Raw genomic sequence first — 19,457 nt, forward strand, 5'->3', positions numbered from 1 at the left:
ATATCCTACATGAATTTTAGGAATTCCTAACCACTTCCTCTTAGAGTGCACCGCCTATAACCACATTAGATCTCAGTTTCACAATCTTTGTTACAATACTGACCTTCCTAGCCTTTTACAATGTCAAAATTATAGTGAGCTCGAGAGGCTTCTCTCCAAGCTTTTTGAGCATAGGAAAAAAATCTTAAATCAAAATAGATAATTTGTTTCTTTAGGTCCGATAGACCATTATTTGGTCACGTTAACCATCATCATCATCATCATCAATTTAAAATTCCTAACCATTAAAATTGAATATCCCATATAAATTTTAGTAAACATAAATTAATTTAAAATTCTTGACCATTAAAATGGAATATCCCATACAAATTTTAGTAAACATAAATTAATTTAAAATTCCTAACCATTAAAATTGAATATCCCATATAAATTTTAATAAACAAAAATTAATTTAAAATTCCTAACCATTAATATATTTGTAGAGGAAAAAAATCTTAAAAATAAAAAATATAATCAATTATTTTAATTATTAATAGATGTCTTTTATTTTAATTTGTATATTTTGAAATTGCGAATTTTTTTTAGTGTAAAATTTTCTTGACAAAAGTGAGATGTTTCAGTCTTGATAACCTAGTTTTCTCTATAAGGCTCTACACTATGAGTCACAGTTGCATTCAAAAATCTATGTTCTTTATTTACATATTACAATTCCAATGTAAATATGCATTATTGAACACCAAGAGAATCTCTACACTTTGACTTGTTGGTATGTTAAAATTAAAGTTACAAAATTATAACTCTCTCCGTCGATGATACGGTTATGTCTGTTGCTTCCCACCGAAGCCTACCCCTATAATCACATGAGTTTCAGTCATGGTTATGTTTGTTCCTTCCCACCAAAGAGTAACCGAACTAGCAAACGAAGCTGATTCGATTAGATTGTATGAATGTGAAATGTCTCACGAAGAAATTTCCTTGGTAATTGATTTCATGACATTTTCTCTGCAAAATAGAATATTCATGGGACCATAACTTGTCAATTTAATACTCCACGGAAGCCTCTGAGCACAAATCGAGTTTGAACCTTATTTATTTAAAAGTATTGAGACCTAGCTAGGAAAGAAGGCAGCCTCTAACTAACAAATAAGGTTCCTACAGGTCACAACTCGGTCATGTCGACAGAGGTTCGATCTCAGGCCCTTTCACGACATATAAAGAACTTTATATTAACAAAAAACCCAATAATGTTGAGCTCTTAGATCAATACTGTATTTGCTGTAACCACCAGCAACGGTCTATCTATCGAGGCAGAGGAATTGGGTTTTTTTTGTTGGAATCTGGATAAAACACTTTTAACCAATTTTGCAAAAGTATAGTTTAAATGATGTTTTTGAAAGTTGTTATAGATTCAGCATCATTAAAAAATTTTCAAATATTGAAATTTAAAGAATTTAAGTTAGATTTACAAAAATCTTGAAATTTAACGAATTTAAGTTAGATTTACAAAAATCTTTACAGCAATTTATCAAAATATTGTCCGAATTTTCCTATTTTGAAGAAAAGACAGTCGAGTTAGACTACGGCCCAGCAACTTCTTTGTGTATCAGATATATTGTACGACTTCAAACATTAATGACAGAGTACCATTACACCTATTATCATCACACAAAGCAACTGTATCAACACATCACTGATTGAATATTTCATAATTGGCTGTTATCAACATATCTCTGATTGAATATTTCATGATCGGTTGTCTTTAACAAGCACCCAAAGAAATATCATATTTAGATTTTGAAAAGACTGAATCCTGAGGCTTTGTTATAAGCTACTGTTAATGACCAATTGCTAAAACCCTAGGAAGATCAAATTGAGATAAGTAAATCTAAAAACACGAGTCAATCATAAATCAACATAAAAGGCGCTGAAGAAATTAATACTATCTGCTTAGTAACGAACAGTGGGCGACTGGAGCTCTGGTAACCAAGAAACCATAACAGAGTCTCAGAAAACGAAGACTAATTCAGATTTCTATTCACTTCCATGGAAGATGCAGCTATATTGGATTACCCAAATGAAAACACATTAAACAGAAAACCAAATTTGGCTAATGGAGATGTGAATGGCACGGTTTCGCTTTAATCGACCACATCCGTGGAACTAAGCAACATATAAGCAATCTAATCATATTCGTATACTCATATACATTCATTGAAACAGCAACCAACACTGCAGCAAACAGTCGTCCCCATTAGATGAAACTAGAAAACAATAGTCGAACCTCCAGTTCAGAAATGGAGAACTGAAGCAGTGGTTAGATAAGGTAGGCGAGCCGCAGGCCTTCTGTTCGATGAAGACGTTATAGCTGGGTAGGAAACACGGATCCAGAATTGATAAGTCCTGCACCGTCTAGCCCTTGAGGATATTTTGGACCACTGGTGTTTATGTTATCATGGAGAGACTGGAAATGAATATACGTATTGCGATTATACAGTTGAGGACAATAACTGTCCGTGGTAGAATGGAGGTGGGACACTGAGTTCATATTCAGGTCAAGTACTGCCTTATAAGCTAAGAGCTTGCCCAATGGCTGCCAGCCCTGCTGGGTTACATGTGCAGAGAAAGTAGGGTTCACGGCTGAATATCCAAAGGGGATTTTGGGAATACCGGTGAATCGCTGCACCATGGCCCTGAAATTCGAAGTGTCGGTGTTCAGCAGCGTCGTCGGCGCTCTCCTGGAAGCCCTGGATCGTTTCTTGCCCACCTTGGCGGTTTGTCCGGGATTTACAGACAGACTCGCCGAGTTGCTTAGATCTCCGGATTGAGGAGGCCGTGGTTCCGTGGTTGTCACTGGCGTGGCTTCTGCAAGCTTGGAATTGGTGGACATGATCGTGGAGACGTGTCGACGTCGAAAATCCTGCGAGCCGTTGCTTGATATCAGGAAGCTCTGCGCTTCTCCGTGGCTATTGTCGTTGCCTGCCGGCTTCTGGTGAAATTGCGCAGAGGCATCAAGCAACTGAGAACTGCTGATCGGGCAGTGCATTCCAAAGGGCGGGGCAGACAGATCTGGAGATCCCAAGCTGTTGTTCAACAAAAGGGCATTAGAAATGGAATCTCCTCCGGCATTTAACATAAACTCCATTGCTCTGGAAAATTCCTGTTCACGACAAAGTATTGTAATGTAACGAACAACTCTTGTGCTGTCAAGTCGGATACATAATGCAATTCCTGCTACGTTTGGTTTGTGTGAGGCAGCCTGTTTGTAGTATATACTTCACACCCAGATGCGTTGTCTAAGGGCACTAGGTCACCGCGTACTGTCGAGCGTTCACATGGTGGGGAGGCTACCTTTGTGAAGTGTTGATCAGAAGGGTTCCCGGAGACCGCAGTAATGTGTCCGCCGTATTCCGATCAGGTTGTATAACTGACCGCATTAAAAAACAAATTTAAACTTTTCCTTGTCGGCAATGGCGCAGCAGTGTTCACATTGGACCCGCAATATATTATAAACAATGCTCCACAAACCATCCGGTAGTGAGACTGCCGTAATCGAAAGCTAGCCAGCGACAGGAAATTGTCATGAACAATTATTTTTATTGAAGATAATATATTAGTTAGACGGCCGTAATCGAACGCTAGCAAGTGATAGGTACTTGTCATGAACAATTACGTTTGTCGAAGAGATTATATTAGCAAATATAAACTAGCAATTGTCTTAAAAGGTACAAATAGAGGTCGATAGGATTATTAAATTGGAATTGTTGAATTTTTTTAGAAGAGATATTGGTTCAATCAGCCTGGTTTCCTACACTGCCACAACTCTTCCCGATAAACCCTGACAACGATTCTGCTTTTGTGAAAAATTAAAATTTGCACCAGTAAACGTCACACATATACCTATACAGCTGGATTGTTGATTGATATCTTTGGACGTTGAATAATTTAAGGTAAATCTATTCGCTATTACGCATTTGTGAAAAAATGAAAATTTGCACCAGTGAGCATCACAAATATATACAGTTGGATTGTTGATTCATACCTTTGGACATGCTCGATTAATGAATAATTTAGGGTATAATCTATTACGTAAACAAAGGATCAAAGGGGGAAGGGGTGGGGTTTGTGTACTGGATCAAGCCTTTGAGATTCATGGGAGAAACGAAGGAAGAATCCCCGCCCAAAACCTCCTCTGCAATCATCCACTGTACCCTTTCAGTTGGATGAAATTTGTCCCAGTAAACATATTCCTTGGGATCCTTGCAGATTGAGCACCCTGGATCCAACCCACAGCCTACATGGCCATTGTATGGACCATCTCCACAGAAAACCTGTTGACCCACCCCGTACCTCCTAGTCTTCGTCATCCAAAATGAGGTCTAGTCTGCAGCACCCTAGGCCGATGGCCTAGGCTACCCTGGTTCGAGTCCTCCTGCCGACAGAGCCCTCATCGCTCTCTTTTTCACATCCCCCTCAAGTGAGAAAGGATTCATAACCCTATATAATCTTATTAATGAATATTATTATATATAATATTATATTAATATTAAGGTTTAATCCTATTCATATTACCAAAAATAATTTAAGAGAGTCATAAACTAAGCAATATGGGGATTAACAAAAAAAATTAATTAATTAATCTATAAATAAATAAAAATAATTTTTTAGGAAGAAAGCGCAGGAATCTAGCATCTGTTGATACTCCAGCCATCATCTCTATTTAAATTAACAAGTCTTTCTTTTTCAATTTCTAAGGCCTCTCTAAATTTACGATAATGAAAATGGTCAATCCTCGCAATGGCTTTAGCCTCTTCAATGGAGATGTGATGATTGGTTTTTTCTGCATGCTCTACCAAAGCGGAGGAGCGAGACCTTCCATGCCTGATGTCGGCAGCATGTTCACAAATCCTTTGGTTAATGGATTGACCGGTCTCACCAATATAAGGAGCTCGACAAGAACAGGGAATGATATAAACACCCTTCTAATCCTTGGGGTTAATCGGGTCCTTAACAAAATGAAGAGAACTTCATATAGTGTTAAGAGGTCTAAAAGAAGAATGAATCTCATGCTTCCTCAAGATCCTAGCAATTTTATCCGTGGTCCCTTGAATAAAGGGAAGATGAACACCGGAAGACCAATCCTTGGGGTCAATCTTACTCTTAGGACCCTTTTCAACGTTTTGAAAAGCCTTAAGACCTTGAGACCTACTATAACCATTCTTATTAAAAACTTCCAGGAGGTAAGTTTTCTCATCTTCAAAGTGATTTTCGTCATAAACTTGCAACGCCCGCCGAAGTAGCTAAGGTGTTGAGAACGCCTATCTTTTGAGCAGGAAAATGATGGGAGCTAGCATGGAATTAAATTGAATTTAATTATTTTAGAGAGATGTTACAATGTTTAACATTTTGACTTAGTCAAATTAAAATTAAAATATAAAATATAAAATTTTCCAACCCATGGTTTTTCCTTATCATATTTTTAATCTATGGTTTTTTCCCATGGTATTTTTCTCTAATGTGAGTTATTTAAAGGTTAATATTTAAACTAATCTAAATTCATTTTAACTCTACATCTACCAAATGCCAAAAAAATCAAATCTCTTTTCACTCTTAAAAAATCAAAGTGTCAAAAAAAATCCCTCTTAACACATAATAAACTTACAACTAAAAATAAATCTAAACTAATTTTTAAATTTAAAATTTAAAATTTATATTTCAATTAAATTATAAAAATAAATTAATAATACATTGCATTTAAAAATTAAAAATCCTCAAAATCTTTGCTTTTCTGAGCTTTTTTCTTTGGATCTTTGATTTTTATGATCTTTTTCGTGCTTTCTTGATTTTTTTTGCATAGAATCTTTTTTGAGCTTTTGTGCTTTCTTGACTTTCCGTGCTTTCTTGATTTTCCATTGTTTTGTTTTCTGGTTCAGATCAACGGTTGAAAGTGTTTCATCTGATCTAACGGATCAAAGTAAAAGTGTTGACGAAAAGTTGATGCATAGGAAAGGCCTATCGGCCTAAAAATATTATATTTATGTATTTAAAATTTTATAAATCAGGTTGATATAAGAATATCATTATTTTTATCTATGAGATGTTGTCTATACGGTTTTAGTTATATTAGTTTTAGTTATATTAATTTTAATTTTAAATTTTATAGTAGCAATCGAAATTGAAAGTGGGAATTATGTAAAATATAGCTACTAACAGCCCAAAGATTATCAATACCAAATATTTCACATTCAGAACTTAATATGTTGTTTAAGATGACATACCTTGACTAACAGCGGAAGATGTAATGGCTGCCATCTTCTGTCTTCTGTCTTCTGTCTTCTTCTCAGAATTCGGTTTCTCTCCTCTTGCCCTCACTTCCTTTATGTGTTTCTTGATGGAGAAGAATACAACTCTTGTGTGGGCGAGAGAGGACCCAATCCTTTATATATTATTTAACTCTAATCTGGTACGTCCATCATATACCAATTCAACGCTTAAGATCTAATGCTTTAGATTAGAAACTGCTTTAAGATAAGATCTAAATGCTTTAAGATCAGATCAGGTCACATTAAGATTAGAAATTGCTTTAACGTTAAAAGCATTTGTTGTTTCCAATAGCAGATTTCTAACATTCTCCCACTTGACCCGACTATTCATAATATTAAGTGTTGAACATCATACTATGATAAATTGCTGAGAGTTATGGCGGTTGTGCACTATTAATTCAATGCATTCCCTTCCATATACTACAATACCAGCAATCCATCAATTCATACTCATAATTTATATAAAACAGCATAATGGTCCACATAATGTCTTATATCATAATGATTAAACATAATATCTTTATAAGACTCTTTCTTGTTTAAAATTACATAAAATTCGTACTACTACATTAAAACAAGAGACACATAATTGTATATCAGAAACACATAAAAGAGCTCAGAATGTCACACATCAATTATTATTAATACAACCAAGACCCATTCTTTGAACATGTTCCTTAAATTGTTTTGGTTGTAACCCTTTCGTCAAAGGGTCTGCAATCATAAGTTCTGTCCTGATGTGCATGATTGACACTCTTTGTTTCTGAACCTCATCTTTCACAACAAGATACTTCAGTTCTATATGTTTGGCACCTTTAGAGTACTTGTCGTTCTTTGAGAAAAATACTGCTGCAGAGTTATCACAATAAATTTTCAGCGGCTTGCTAATGGTGTCGACAACCGCAAGTCCTGAAATAAAGTTCCGCAACCATAATGCATGAATTGTGGCTTCAAAACATGCCACAAATTCTGCCTCCATAGTGGATGAAGCAACGATAGTCTGTTTCGCACTTTTCCATGATATGGCGCCTTGAGCAAACATAAACAGGTAACCAAAAGTCGATTTTCTAGTATCGATGCATCCAGCAAAATCTGAATCGCTATATCCAATCACCTCTGATTCATTGGATCTTCTATACATGAGCATGTAATCTTTCGTGCCTTGTAAGTACCTCAAAACTTTCTTTGCAGCTTGCCAATGTTCCCTTCCTGGATTACTTTGATACCTCCCTAACATACCAACCGCAACGCTGATATCCGGTCTAGTACAGGTTTGAGCATACATTAGGCTACCAACAACAGATGCATATGGAATTGATTCCATTTCCTTTCGTTCAACATCATTCTTAGGACATTGCATGAGATTGAATTTATCACCTTTCTGTATAGGAACTATTCCAGGTGAACACTTACTCATTCCAAATCTCTCTAGAATCCTTTCGACATATCCTTTCTGAGACAATCCCAATATTCCTTGTGATTGATCACGGAATATTTCTATTCCAATCACATAGGATGCCTCTCCCATATCTTTCATTTCAAAGTTCGTTGAGAGAAATTCCTTAGTCTCATGCAATATACTTAAATTATTTGCAGCAAGCAAGATGTCATCAACATAAAGGACCAAAAAAATAAACTTGCTCCCACTGATCTTTTGGTATATACAGTGATCAACCGTATTTTCCTTAAAACCAAAAGATGTAATAATGGTATTGAACTTAATATACCATTGCCGGGATGCTTGTTTAAGCCCATATATTGACTTCTTAAGTTTACACATCAATTGTTCTTTACCTTCTACAGAAAAACCCTCAGGTTGATCCATATAAACATCCTCATCAAGATCTCCATTCAGAAAGGTTGTTTTCACATCCATTTGATGCAACTCCAAATCATAATGAGCTACTTATGCCATTATTATTCTTAGTGAGTCCTTTTTCGAAACAGGAGAAAATGTCTCCTTGTAATCAACACCATCTTTCTGAGTGTAACCCTTAGCAACAAGTCTAGCTTTATACCGTTCGATATTACCACTAGAGTCGTGTTTGGTTTTAAAAACCCATTTGCATCTGACTCTTTTACAGCCATGTGGTAACTCAACGAGATCCCAAACTTCATTATGTTGCATGGATTTCATTTCTTCTTTCATGGCATTAATCCATTCCTTTGACTCTTTACTTTCTACAGCATGTGAAAACGAAACTGGATCCTTATTGATTCCAATATCATAATCTGATTCTTGCATATAAACCACATAATCATCAGAAATAGCTGACCTACGATTTCTTTGAGGTCTTCTTAATGCTACTTGTTGTGGTTCATGCATATCAGTATTATGTAAGTCATTTCCTTCAGGAAGTACTTCTTCATTTATATGTTGTTCATTATCATCATGCTGTTCTACAACAGCTGGAACAACATTTGGAGTAATAGTAGATGGAGGAACTATTCTAGGCAATGTAACATTTACCCTTGTTTCCTTTATTTCTACTATTTCTCTTCTAGTACTCCCACTGACTTCACCATTCTCAATGAATCTTGCATTACCAGTTTCTACAATTCTTGGACTATGATTAGGACAGTAAAACACATACCCTTTAGATTCCTCAGGGTAACCTAAAAAATACCCACTGATCGTTCGAGAATCTAATTTCTTTTCATGTGGATTATAAATTCTCGCTTCCGTTGGACAACCCCAAACATGCAGGTGTCTTAAGCTAGGTTTCCTGTTAGTCCATAACACAAAAGGAGTCTTTTGAACAGCTTTACTAGGAACCCTATTCAACAAATAGTTAGCGGTTTTGAGAGCATACGACCACAAATTCTTAGGTAGTGTAGAATCTGACATCATACTCCTAATCATATCCATTAACGTCCTATTGCGCCTTTCTGCTACACCATTTTTCTGTGGTGTACCTGGCATTGTGTATTGCGCACATATGCCATGACTTTCGAGGAATTTTGCAAATGGACCTGGACACTGGCCTGACTCATTATATTTACCATAATATTCACCACCTCTATCAGACCTTATGATTTTCACCTTTTTATCTAATTGCCTCTCAACTTCCTTTACAAACGTCTCAAGGACATTCACAGATTGAGATTTTTCATGAAGCAAATAGACATAACCATAACGGGAAAAATCGTCAATGAAAGTGATGAAATACTTTTCTCCATTAAAGGCTGGAGTGTCCATAGGTCCGCAAATATCAGTGTGTATTATTTCAAGAAGCTGGCTGCTTCTAGTGGCTCCTTTCTTATTATGTTTGGTTTGTTTACCTTTAATACAATCCACACATAATTATAGATCACTAAAGTCCAAATTTGACAAAATTTCATTACTTACTAATCTCATCATTCTTTCTTTGGATATATGACCTAGTCGTTTATGCCACAAGAAAGCAGAATTTTCATTCAACCTGCTACGTTTACATCCAACCTTATTTACTACATTCAACAAGGAATTCGCATAAGTGTCATTCAGTTTCAATTTATATAAACCATCAATTAGAATACCAGAACCAACATTATCAGTATTCTTATATAAATCAAAACAACCAGATCCAATCATACATCTAAAACCAGAAATATCCAATTTACTTGCGGAAATAAGGTTTCTAGATAATGAAGGTACATAAAGGGTACTGTATAAGTCTAATACATATCCACTTTCTAGAATTAGACGATAAGTCCCAATGCCTTCAATTGAAGATTTCATTCCGTTTCCCATAAAGAGAAAACGATCTTCATTTGGATTTATGGTTCGGATCGTAAGAAATCCCTGCATATTGTTGGAAACATGAGTTGTAGCACCAATATCAAGCCACCATGTATTAATAGGAACTTCAACTAAATTTGATTCAAAACATACGAAAGATAGATAACCTGCAAATCAAAATGAAATAACTATAAGCTCATAACTAACGCGATTCAGATGTAGACATAATAGTATAATATAGCACTCCTTTGGGTAGATACTATCTTATACTTAACATAATTAAATACCAAAACATAAGTAGGTAATAAATATATTCAATTAAATAGAACTGACATCTTTGGATGATCAATATTTATTTAATCAAAATATCTATCAAACCTCATCATGTCAATTAGTTATAGAACAAGACTTTCCTTTGGGTAAGTTCTCAGGTTCTATCATTAGTGACGCCAATTTTTAATTGGTATTATTATAACTGGCAATTTCTATCAATAATCATTATGTCACTTATGCACTAAATGATTATTCTGATTTTGACCACTTTGGTGATTAACAAAATCATAAATCTCATGTGCATAAATAATTTATAACACATACCTTCTGCAAAACAACATTCTGATTTTGACCACTTTGGTGGTTAACAAAATCATAAATCTCATGTGTTAGGTCTAATCCCATATTGGAAAGCTTCTAAAAAGCGTGCAAGCGAGTGTCAATTTTGAAGCTTTACCGTATAGGCATCGTATACGATTCGAACGTTTCGTATTTGGGATTTTCGCCCTTTGTCCACGCAAAGATTCAGCGTTTCAATTTCAATTGGGCGTTACATTTTAAAATTGGAATCGACACGGTTTGTTTCAAAGCCATCACAATAATATTAATCATAAACCAAGAATAGCATCCATGACATGCGTGAAGAGTAACATGTAAAGAAACCCAAAATTATTTTATTTAGGAGGGAAGATCCTAGAAGCTTATGACATAACTTTCGAAACAAGCATATACTGATCAGTCATTGTGGCTTTCGAGCATTCACCAAACAATAATGAAGGAAATGGAGTATGGGGTTTTATGTGCATGCAGCTTTAATGGAACCGGACAGGCTATACAGCGAAGTGAACCACAGAAACGGCTAGCCATCGGGATTCATAATTTTGTGGGATTTGGAGTCGTATTTTAATACGCGCCCCTATTGTTCTTATAATAATTATAGCGATGACCTTGATTTGTATAAGTGCCAGTCGTAAGTCTCTTGGTCAAAAGAAAAATTCAACACGTTATAGCCACTAAATAGCGGCCTAATATCTTCGAGAAGTGAAATGGGTTCATTCGAAAACCTAGAGGTAAGCTCTTAACCCCTTTTGTGAAGCATGCATAGGACTTGGTTAACAACGAAAGGATGCAAACAGGGGTCAATAGGCGCATAGTCAAAGGACTCATGAATGCGTTAACCCCCACAGTTTCCCGAAGGCCCAATCACATGAGTAAAGCACAGAACAGATCAATTGCAATCATAGGAAATATTCAGTTATTGATTGTGGCTCTGATACCAAATGTAAAATATAGCTACTAACAGCCCAAAGATTATCAATACCAAATATTTCACATTCAGAACTTAATATGTTGTTTAAGATGACATACCTTGACTAACAGCGGAAGATGTAATGGCTGCCATCTTCTGTCTTCTGTCTTCTGTCTTCTTCTCAGAATTCGGTTTCTCTCCTCTTGCCCTCACTTCCTTTATGTGTTTCTTGATGGAGACGAATACAACTCTTGTGTGGGAGAGAGAGGACCCAATCCTTTATATATTATTTAACTCTAATCTGGTACGTCCATCATATACCAATTCAACGCTTAAGATCTAATGCTTTAGATTAGAAACTGCTTTAAGATAAGATCTAAATGCTTTAAGATCAGATCGGGTCACATTAAGATTAGAAACTGCTTTAACGTTAAAAGCATTTGTTGTTTCCAATAGCAGATTTCTAACAAATTAATGGTAGGAATATATATTTTTTAATGAGTTGTTATTAGTGAGATTTGTTGGAAGTTTTTTTTGGTGGGTTTTTCTGTTTTAATTTCTCTAAATCCGTTAGAAATTTAGAGAAATCACAAGCTTCATGGGTAATCCCTACACAATCGAAGTGCCCTAAGGGATTTTCAGGGTGCTGCATCCATATATACAATAAAAAAACGAATTTAAATAACACAAATCAAGATTTCACCTCAGATTTTTCCACCAAATTTAGGCACCAGAAAATCCAAAAAATCACACTAAAGACAACTCCAAATTTTTCCACCAAATTCAAGCACCAAAAAATCCAAAAAATCACACTAAAGACAACTCCTTTTTTTAATGTATGTTTAAATTTAATCTAATTTTATATAATTATCATGATATCATTTTATATAGGAGATTATTTGAGATTTGTCATTTTTCCATTCAACATTAAGATTATTTGATATTGGTTATTTTTCCATTCAATATTAAGATTGACCCTAAACTATAGTCTCCAAATAATTATGTAACAATATCTTATTATTGTACTATATCATCTTTCCATCATATATTAATATTAATCCCACTCTATATAAAACTTATAATTAAAAATAAATAAATAAATAAATCTTTACTTTAATCTACAATTTTAATTTCTATTTTTAACATAAAATTTTAAATTCCTATCTTTATTTTAATATATAATTTTAAATTATTTTTAACTTTAGATCTTTTTGGATCCAATAAAGATGATCGGCCTAAAAACATATAAAATTTAATTTCTATTTTCACTTTGCATTTTCAAAAATTGCCACATAAAAAGATTTGATATGTCTCCATACTTGATAGATTTAAGATTTAAGATTAGAATAATTAATAACTATATAATTGAATTATAATTATAATTATAATTATATATATATATATATATATATATTCTTCTTAAATTGTAAAAGAACTTAGCAGTATAATTACAACCTCCTCCATTAGAAAAATGTTTGAACAACATTGTGCTCAGAATCAAAATTTAGCTTATTTGGGGGAGACGTATACTTGGAACTTATTTAAACAATAATGTTGCTTTCTGAGGATGTTAATTCATTTTTAAATTAAAAACGACAATTAATCATAATATCTCCATTGTTCATTGTTCACGAGGTCAAGCAATGATTCTCAGTCGCTTTTTATCTTTAATATTTGAATTTTTTTAATGTAGGCTTTCCATTTTGTTCACGAGTTCAAGCAATGATTCTCAGTTGCTTTATATCTTTAATATTTGAATTTTTTTAATGTAGGCTTTCCATTTTTGAGGACTTACAGATTTAGGATGGCGTAGGTTCAATTTCGATATGTAGGAGGTGGAGAATAAATAATTATGTCCTGACCAAAGATGTAGGAAATAAGTGGGAGACAATAAGGAATGATTCATGGTATTTTCATTACCAAATGACCAAGTCTATTCCAGGAATTGAGATGTCTAGAGCCCATTGCATTAGTATGAATTTAAAGTGGTTTGATTTAAATTTGGCTGATTAAAATAAATTTAAATTTGTTTTAAAATTGGCATTATTTTTTTTAAATAATTTTAAAAATAAGTATTTTTTTAATATAGTTTGAAGTAATGATATATCTCATATTGAGTTATAGATTGTTATCGGATGCAAAGGTTTAATTATATCTAATTTTTGTAAGTTTAAAAAAATAAAGAAGAAGAGAAAAAGCTAGCTATTCCAAAAATCATATAAGCCTACTAATAGTGATTGGGACTTCAATACATAGAGGTTGACCTTATTAACCACTTCATCTAGAGCAATAGTGGTTGGGACTTCAACACATAGACGTTGACTTTATTAGCCACCCTATCTTGAGCAATACAGTGACAAGATTACAACTTTCGCACTTACTACTTTTGATGTTGAAAATATACCTAAACTTGTAAGTGATAGTTGATATCCAATCTTCACAAATGTGGAGCTTGTTACAAATCTTATCATGAGTAATGAAACAATAAGTGTCTAATTTCAAATTCTCATGCTAAAAATCTATTTAGACCTAAAAATGATGGGCAAAATCATACCCTAGATGTTGAGCTTCTTCGAAACTCAATGTAAGCAACATAATGGCATGTTTTCAATTCTACTACTTGAACTTTTGAGGCTTAAAATCCATTGCAATCTCACAATAATGTTTATGATAAAAAATTACAATATTAAATTTGCTAGCTACACTAGTTTGAGTACTCAGATGATAGTTTCCATTTTTTTTCCAATGAAAATTGAAATCCAAACATCACAAAAGTTGAGCCTATTAAACATCACATCTTGAGCATTGAAATGGAAAGCTTCCAATATTTTCATTTACAAATTTGAATTTTAAAAATCTATTTGTGTATTGTAATGATTGTGGGGATTTGACCATCATAAAAGTTGATCATACTAGTAAAAAACCATTTGAGCTAGGGAGATGATGGCTTGGGTTTGGTTTTAATAAAGGTTGAGGTTGATAGATACCCCAAATGTGAGAAATGAATGACATGTTTCCAACATTAATTTTTGTGGCTTCTTAACTTAAAATGTTAATTCAAGCGCAAGGATCTAATTGTCGTAAGAATGAGCTTTCTAGTTGTGACCCTAGCTTGAGAAGTGGAATGATAAGTTCCCTTTTGATTGAAAAAACATATTTATCTCCAACAGTGAGGATTTATTGAATTCAATCATCGTAGATGTGGAACATGTTGGAGAGCCCAAATAACATGACTTGTTATCTAATTCTAAAGTTCGGGCCTATTGTCATTAATTAGTATTTGACTAAAAAATGTTGTCATGACATTTACTCTAAATTGAACTCCTTCCTATTATCATGGTGACCTTTCTTTGTTCATGGTTCAAAAAGTGACCTAAAATGACTTATATTTTTTCTTATGCCTGGGGAAATTTTTATTTTTCATAGTGTTTATGGTGTCTATTTTTATAACTTAGCTACAACGCAAATAACATGATGACTTGTTATCTAAATCCAAAATTTGAGGATATTTTCATTGATTGGGGTTAAATCCCAAAAAGCTACAATGACATTTTCCCCATATTACACTTCCTATTGTGGCATGGTGATTTTGTCTCTATAATTTCACTTGAGTCAAGGGCTCATGATGACTTTGTCTCTTTACTTATGCTTAAGACGAGAGTTCACAATGACTTTATCTTTTGCCTTATGCTTACTTTATATCTCTACTTATCCTTAGAACAAGAGGCTATGTTAATGTTTCATTTTATTTATTTTTGTCTTTTTTGAATGTGTAGATGTTTAACATATGTATTAATTATTTTTATAAATAATAATAATAATAATAATAATAAAGTTATAAGTTATTTAATTTTCATAATCTTTTTTAATTTTGGCAATATTAGATCTGTTATGAATTAAGTTCATTTTCATGCTTGTATGTTTTTACCAACCATTTAATTTATAAGGCTATGCTAGTAATCTTATAGTCATAAATGGAAGATGTTCTCCTTGTCTCCTTTCACACCAATAGATGGAATTTCAAATATTAATTACCTTCCATCTATAAATCCATGTTAACTTGTCACATTTACTTAATAAAATTATGAAATAACCATGCAAATTATACAATAACAAATGAGATCATGAGAAAATGACAAATTTCAAATGGCATCCAAAAAAATGCCAAATGACATTGTAAAAGAGTGAAAATGACACATCCACCTGCAACAATTGCATTTACTAATGTGGTTACACTCATTATGTTTTTCTTTATTGTATGTGTTTCAACTTTAGTAGGATATGTTAGCTTCGTTGTGCAAAAGAATCAAAAATGGATTCAAGCACTCTCAAAGGCTGCAAATACACTTATAATCATGCCAAAGGAACCATTGATGCTGTCGAAATCCTCAAATTTTGGCTAAAAAGTCTTCCACGGATCAAAAATTTTGCAAGAGGGAAGCCCTTTGGAGGGCAGAAATACACTATCGGGAGGCGAAAATACCCCAAAAAAACCATGTAAAAATCAAATTATAGGCTTATGGATCCGCATTAATCTCAACCGTTAGATTTGGCCGATCAACGGTCCAGATTATGTCGGCATATCGCGGGTCGGGGAGGCAGCGGCAGCGACATGAGACATCGTCGATGAGCGATCGCCGATATCGCATCGGCGTATCGCTATCGGCATTGTCAAAGGGGCAGGTGCAATTGCGATGGGCCGGACCCGACGGCGTTACAATGCTCCATTTATTAATGATTCAAATCCGCGCCCGTCGCATATATCGCCGACATCGCATCAGCGCTTACAAAGGGGGCAAGGCCTTTTCAATGGTTATGTTTGCGATGCGATAAGCCCTGACCTGATGGCGCTATAAGTTATTTTTGATAAATTATCGGGTCCGCGGTGATATCGCTATCAGCGTTTTCTAATGGGCGGGGCCTTTACATATGACATGCCTCCGATCCGATGGGTCGAACCGGATGGCTTGATGAATGATTTCTGTTAAAATTTCAAATCCACGCTGGGCCATTTTCATTGGTTTTGGGAGCATTTTCTTTGTTAAAGGAAATATGAGGAAAAGGGAGGGATCAGTGGTATCAGTCGATATTACGATCGGTTGATTGCAATCGCGGAAACCAAGGATGCATGACATTTTACATTATAAGCGCCAATGCAATGAAGCCTAGACCCGATGGGTTTCCAAAGCAAAATGGTATAATATTTCAGGTCCGCCAGAGCCATTGTTTTATCATTTTGCAGCATTTTTACGTGTATTCTCAAGTATAGAGAAACAAAGGATCGACCAGCTTAAGGTATGCATTGCAGCGCAAATGACAGACCCGATAAATGATTAAGCCATGAATGAATCTTTTGAAGTCCAAGTGGAGCATTAATGGGCAAGAATGAGCAGTTTGACATTGTTTCACTGTTTTAAAGCAGCACAGTCATAATGGAGCCATTTTTAATGATCAACAGCTGCAATTAATCTACAGTATGGCCGAGGAGGAAGCAGGACATCGCTTATCTGATCAGAGCATTCAATGGTTATGGTTCGATTTGTATTTCACGCCATTTGCTCAAAGGAGGACTGCAGAGCGCCAGAGGGGTCAAATCCATTTACAACACAGCCAGATTTGTAGCGGAAGCCCATTTCTGAATGTAAATGTGGTTGGTGACCATTTATGGGCTCCTCCACGCATAGCTAACAGAGATATTTTGTAATGTAACACCATATATACTGAGAACACAGATGTAATGGGATTGATGAGTGTTAGATGAAGAGAACCCTGTTGTAAGGTTCAACTTCTGGAGACTGTAACTACTTTGTAACCTGCAGCGTCTGGTCTTCATTTCCAGCTAATACAAGCTTCTTTTGTTGTTTATTGCTCACTTTCCACTTCTCTTTCTTGTTCCAGGCTATGCCTGTTTGCATTTGTTCTATTGCTGTGAATGTTTAGCATCAAAGGGGCTGTCATCCCACCTCTGTGTTAGGATTTGGCATGTATCATAAAACATGTGTGCAGGTTTCTGTTGTTTAATGCATAGAGAGTTGTCATCCTGTCTATGCATTAGAAACTAGATTTACAGACCTCTTAACTGGTTGCAGCCGGCCATCACAGGGTCCTGTGCATCTGCTGGTGTGGTCAGTCTTCTCCATTATCACCTTATCCTCAAATTGTGAGTAATAGGTGGTTAAAAGCCTTGTAGTCTGGGGGTGTTCACCCATGTCTGGGGTCAATCATAGTAGAAGTGGTTATCCGGTTTAAATATGTAGCATTTGTTCCATTCATCCACCATTTATCCAACTATATTTGGTTGAATTTGAAATGTTCCCGAGCATCACCGATATGCAACCTAGGTGAGTTTCTTGGGGTGATAAAATTAAATGGCGTCGTTGCCGGGGAGAAGAGAATCGAAGCTCAGCTTCCCTGGGAGACGACGCAACTTCAAGCTTTGATGACAGACAAGGTTTGAGCACAGATTTTGGTTGTAATCATTTGTCTAGCGATTCCACTGAAGGAAGGCCATCCTTTGGCGACTCCACATTGAAGTTCTGGCGCAGCTGGTGAAACATGCACGAAGATATCTTCAGAATATCAGCTGAATCATTACCTGATCTTGAGAAGATCGTTTAGTAGAAGAAAATGTCGCAGTAGGGAGCATCAGGGTCAGGTAAGCCTTAAAAGTTCCATGTGTCTTTGTTAGTGAATGTTCACCTTCGGAGATTCATATAGCTCCCGTTTATTCATTTCCGTTTCGGACCTCTATCCATAAAAGCATTTTATGTTGTCCATCATTCTCCTCGGTCTCTGCTATCCTTTTCATTGATTCATATCACTTAGTTTACCAGTATCCCGTTAGAATACCTCAGTCATGGCAGGCCAGCAAGCCCTTTTAAAGATAAAACGAATAATTGTTGCTAGGTATGGACCCTTAGTCTTTCCTACACCTTTAAATTCCATGCCTGCAAGATATTATCAAGAATTTATGCCAAAGTTTACTGGTGCAGAAGGAGTATCAGCTGAAGAGTACCTTGAGTCATTTTATTTTTATGCTGATAACTTGGATATCAATGAAGAGGATGTTTGGATGAGGGTTTTTGTTCAAAGCCTAGATGGGGAGGCTAGAAAATGGTTTAGAGATTTACCCCCTAAGTCCATTGCAAACATTGATGCTTTAGATGATGTATTTTTAAAGCACTGGGGAAATAATAAAGATCTGCTCTTCTATCATGATGAATTTGGGAACTTGCAGAGAGAAGATGCCGAGCTGCTGTCTGATTTCAATATCAAATTCAATCATTTGTACAGCAGAATGCCAGTAGAAATAAAACCCACCCCTACTTCTGCCATGATTACTTATTCTAATGCCTTCGATTCTAGGTTCTGCTTACTATTAAGAGAACGAAGATGTACTTCTTTGGCTGATATGCAAGCTGCAGCCTTTGAAGTATAAGCAAATATTATGGCTGCAGAAAGACTTGAAGGTGATGATGAATGCAGAAGTCAGGGAGGTGAACCCTCATCATCCTATGAGCCTGAGATAGATAAATTGGCCAAGATGATAAAGCTATTGTCCTCTGAAGTTTCCAAGTTGAAAGTTGAGCAGCGTTTTGAAGAAGCAGGAGCTCATTGTTCCAGTTCTTTTCCAACTCCAGATCCATGTAGACGAACACATGAGCATGTGCAGAGTTTGCAGAGAAACAGAGTTACAAATGAAGATAAAGGGGAGAGGCCTCTTTTACAGAATATAGTCATGAAAGAAGTGTATCCTAAGGAGGAGGAGGGCTCTGGTTTGGAAGGTGCTCCTTTCCTCACCAAAGCTGCCTATGAAGAGGCATTGGCCAAGAGCGCTGCTCGACAATTTGTTGTAGCTACAGAACAACAAGTTGACCAGTAGTGGTAGCTTGCA

The 19,457-nt window shown here is 35.4% G+C and overlaps 1 protein-coding gene across 1 annotated transcript; it reads right to left on the reverse strand.

Annotated features, from left to right (window-relative positions):
* Positions 1-2,137: 2,137 nt before the first annotated feature.
* Positions 2,138-3,311, reverse strand: LOC149236901 (uncharacterized). The gene has a single exon (XM_089461660.1). The coding sequence runs from the start codon at positions 3,140-3,142 to the stop codon at positions 2,360-2,362; it is 783 nt and encodes a 260-aa protein (XP_089317786.1). The 5' UTR covers positions 3,143-3,311; the 3' UTR covers positions 2,138-2,359.
* Positions 3,312-19,457: the final 16,146 nt, after the last annotated feature.

This window comes from Pinus tabuliformis, chromosome 8, assembly GCF_031772625.1.
Source record: "Pinus tabuliformis cultivar Carrire ecotype Pingquan chromosome 8, CPIR1, whole genome shotgun sequence".
NCBI classification, from domain to species: Eukaryota; Viridiplantae; Streptophyta; class Pinopsida; order Pinales; family Pinaceae; genus Pinus; species Pinus tabuliformis.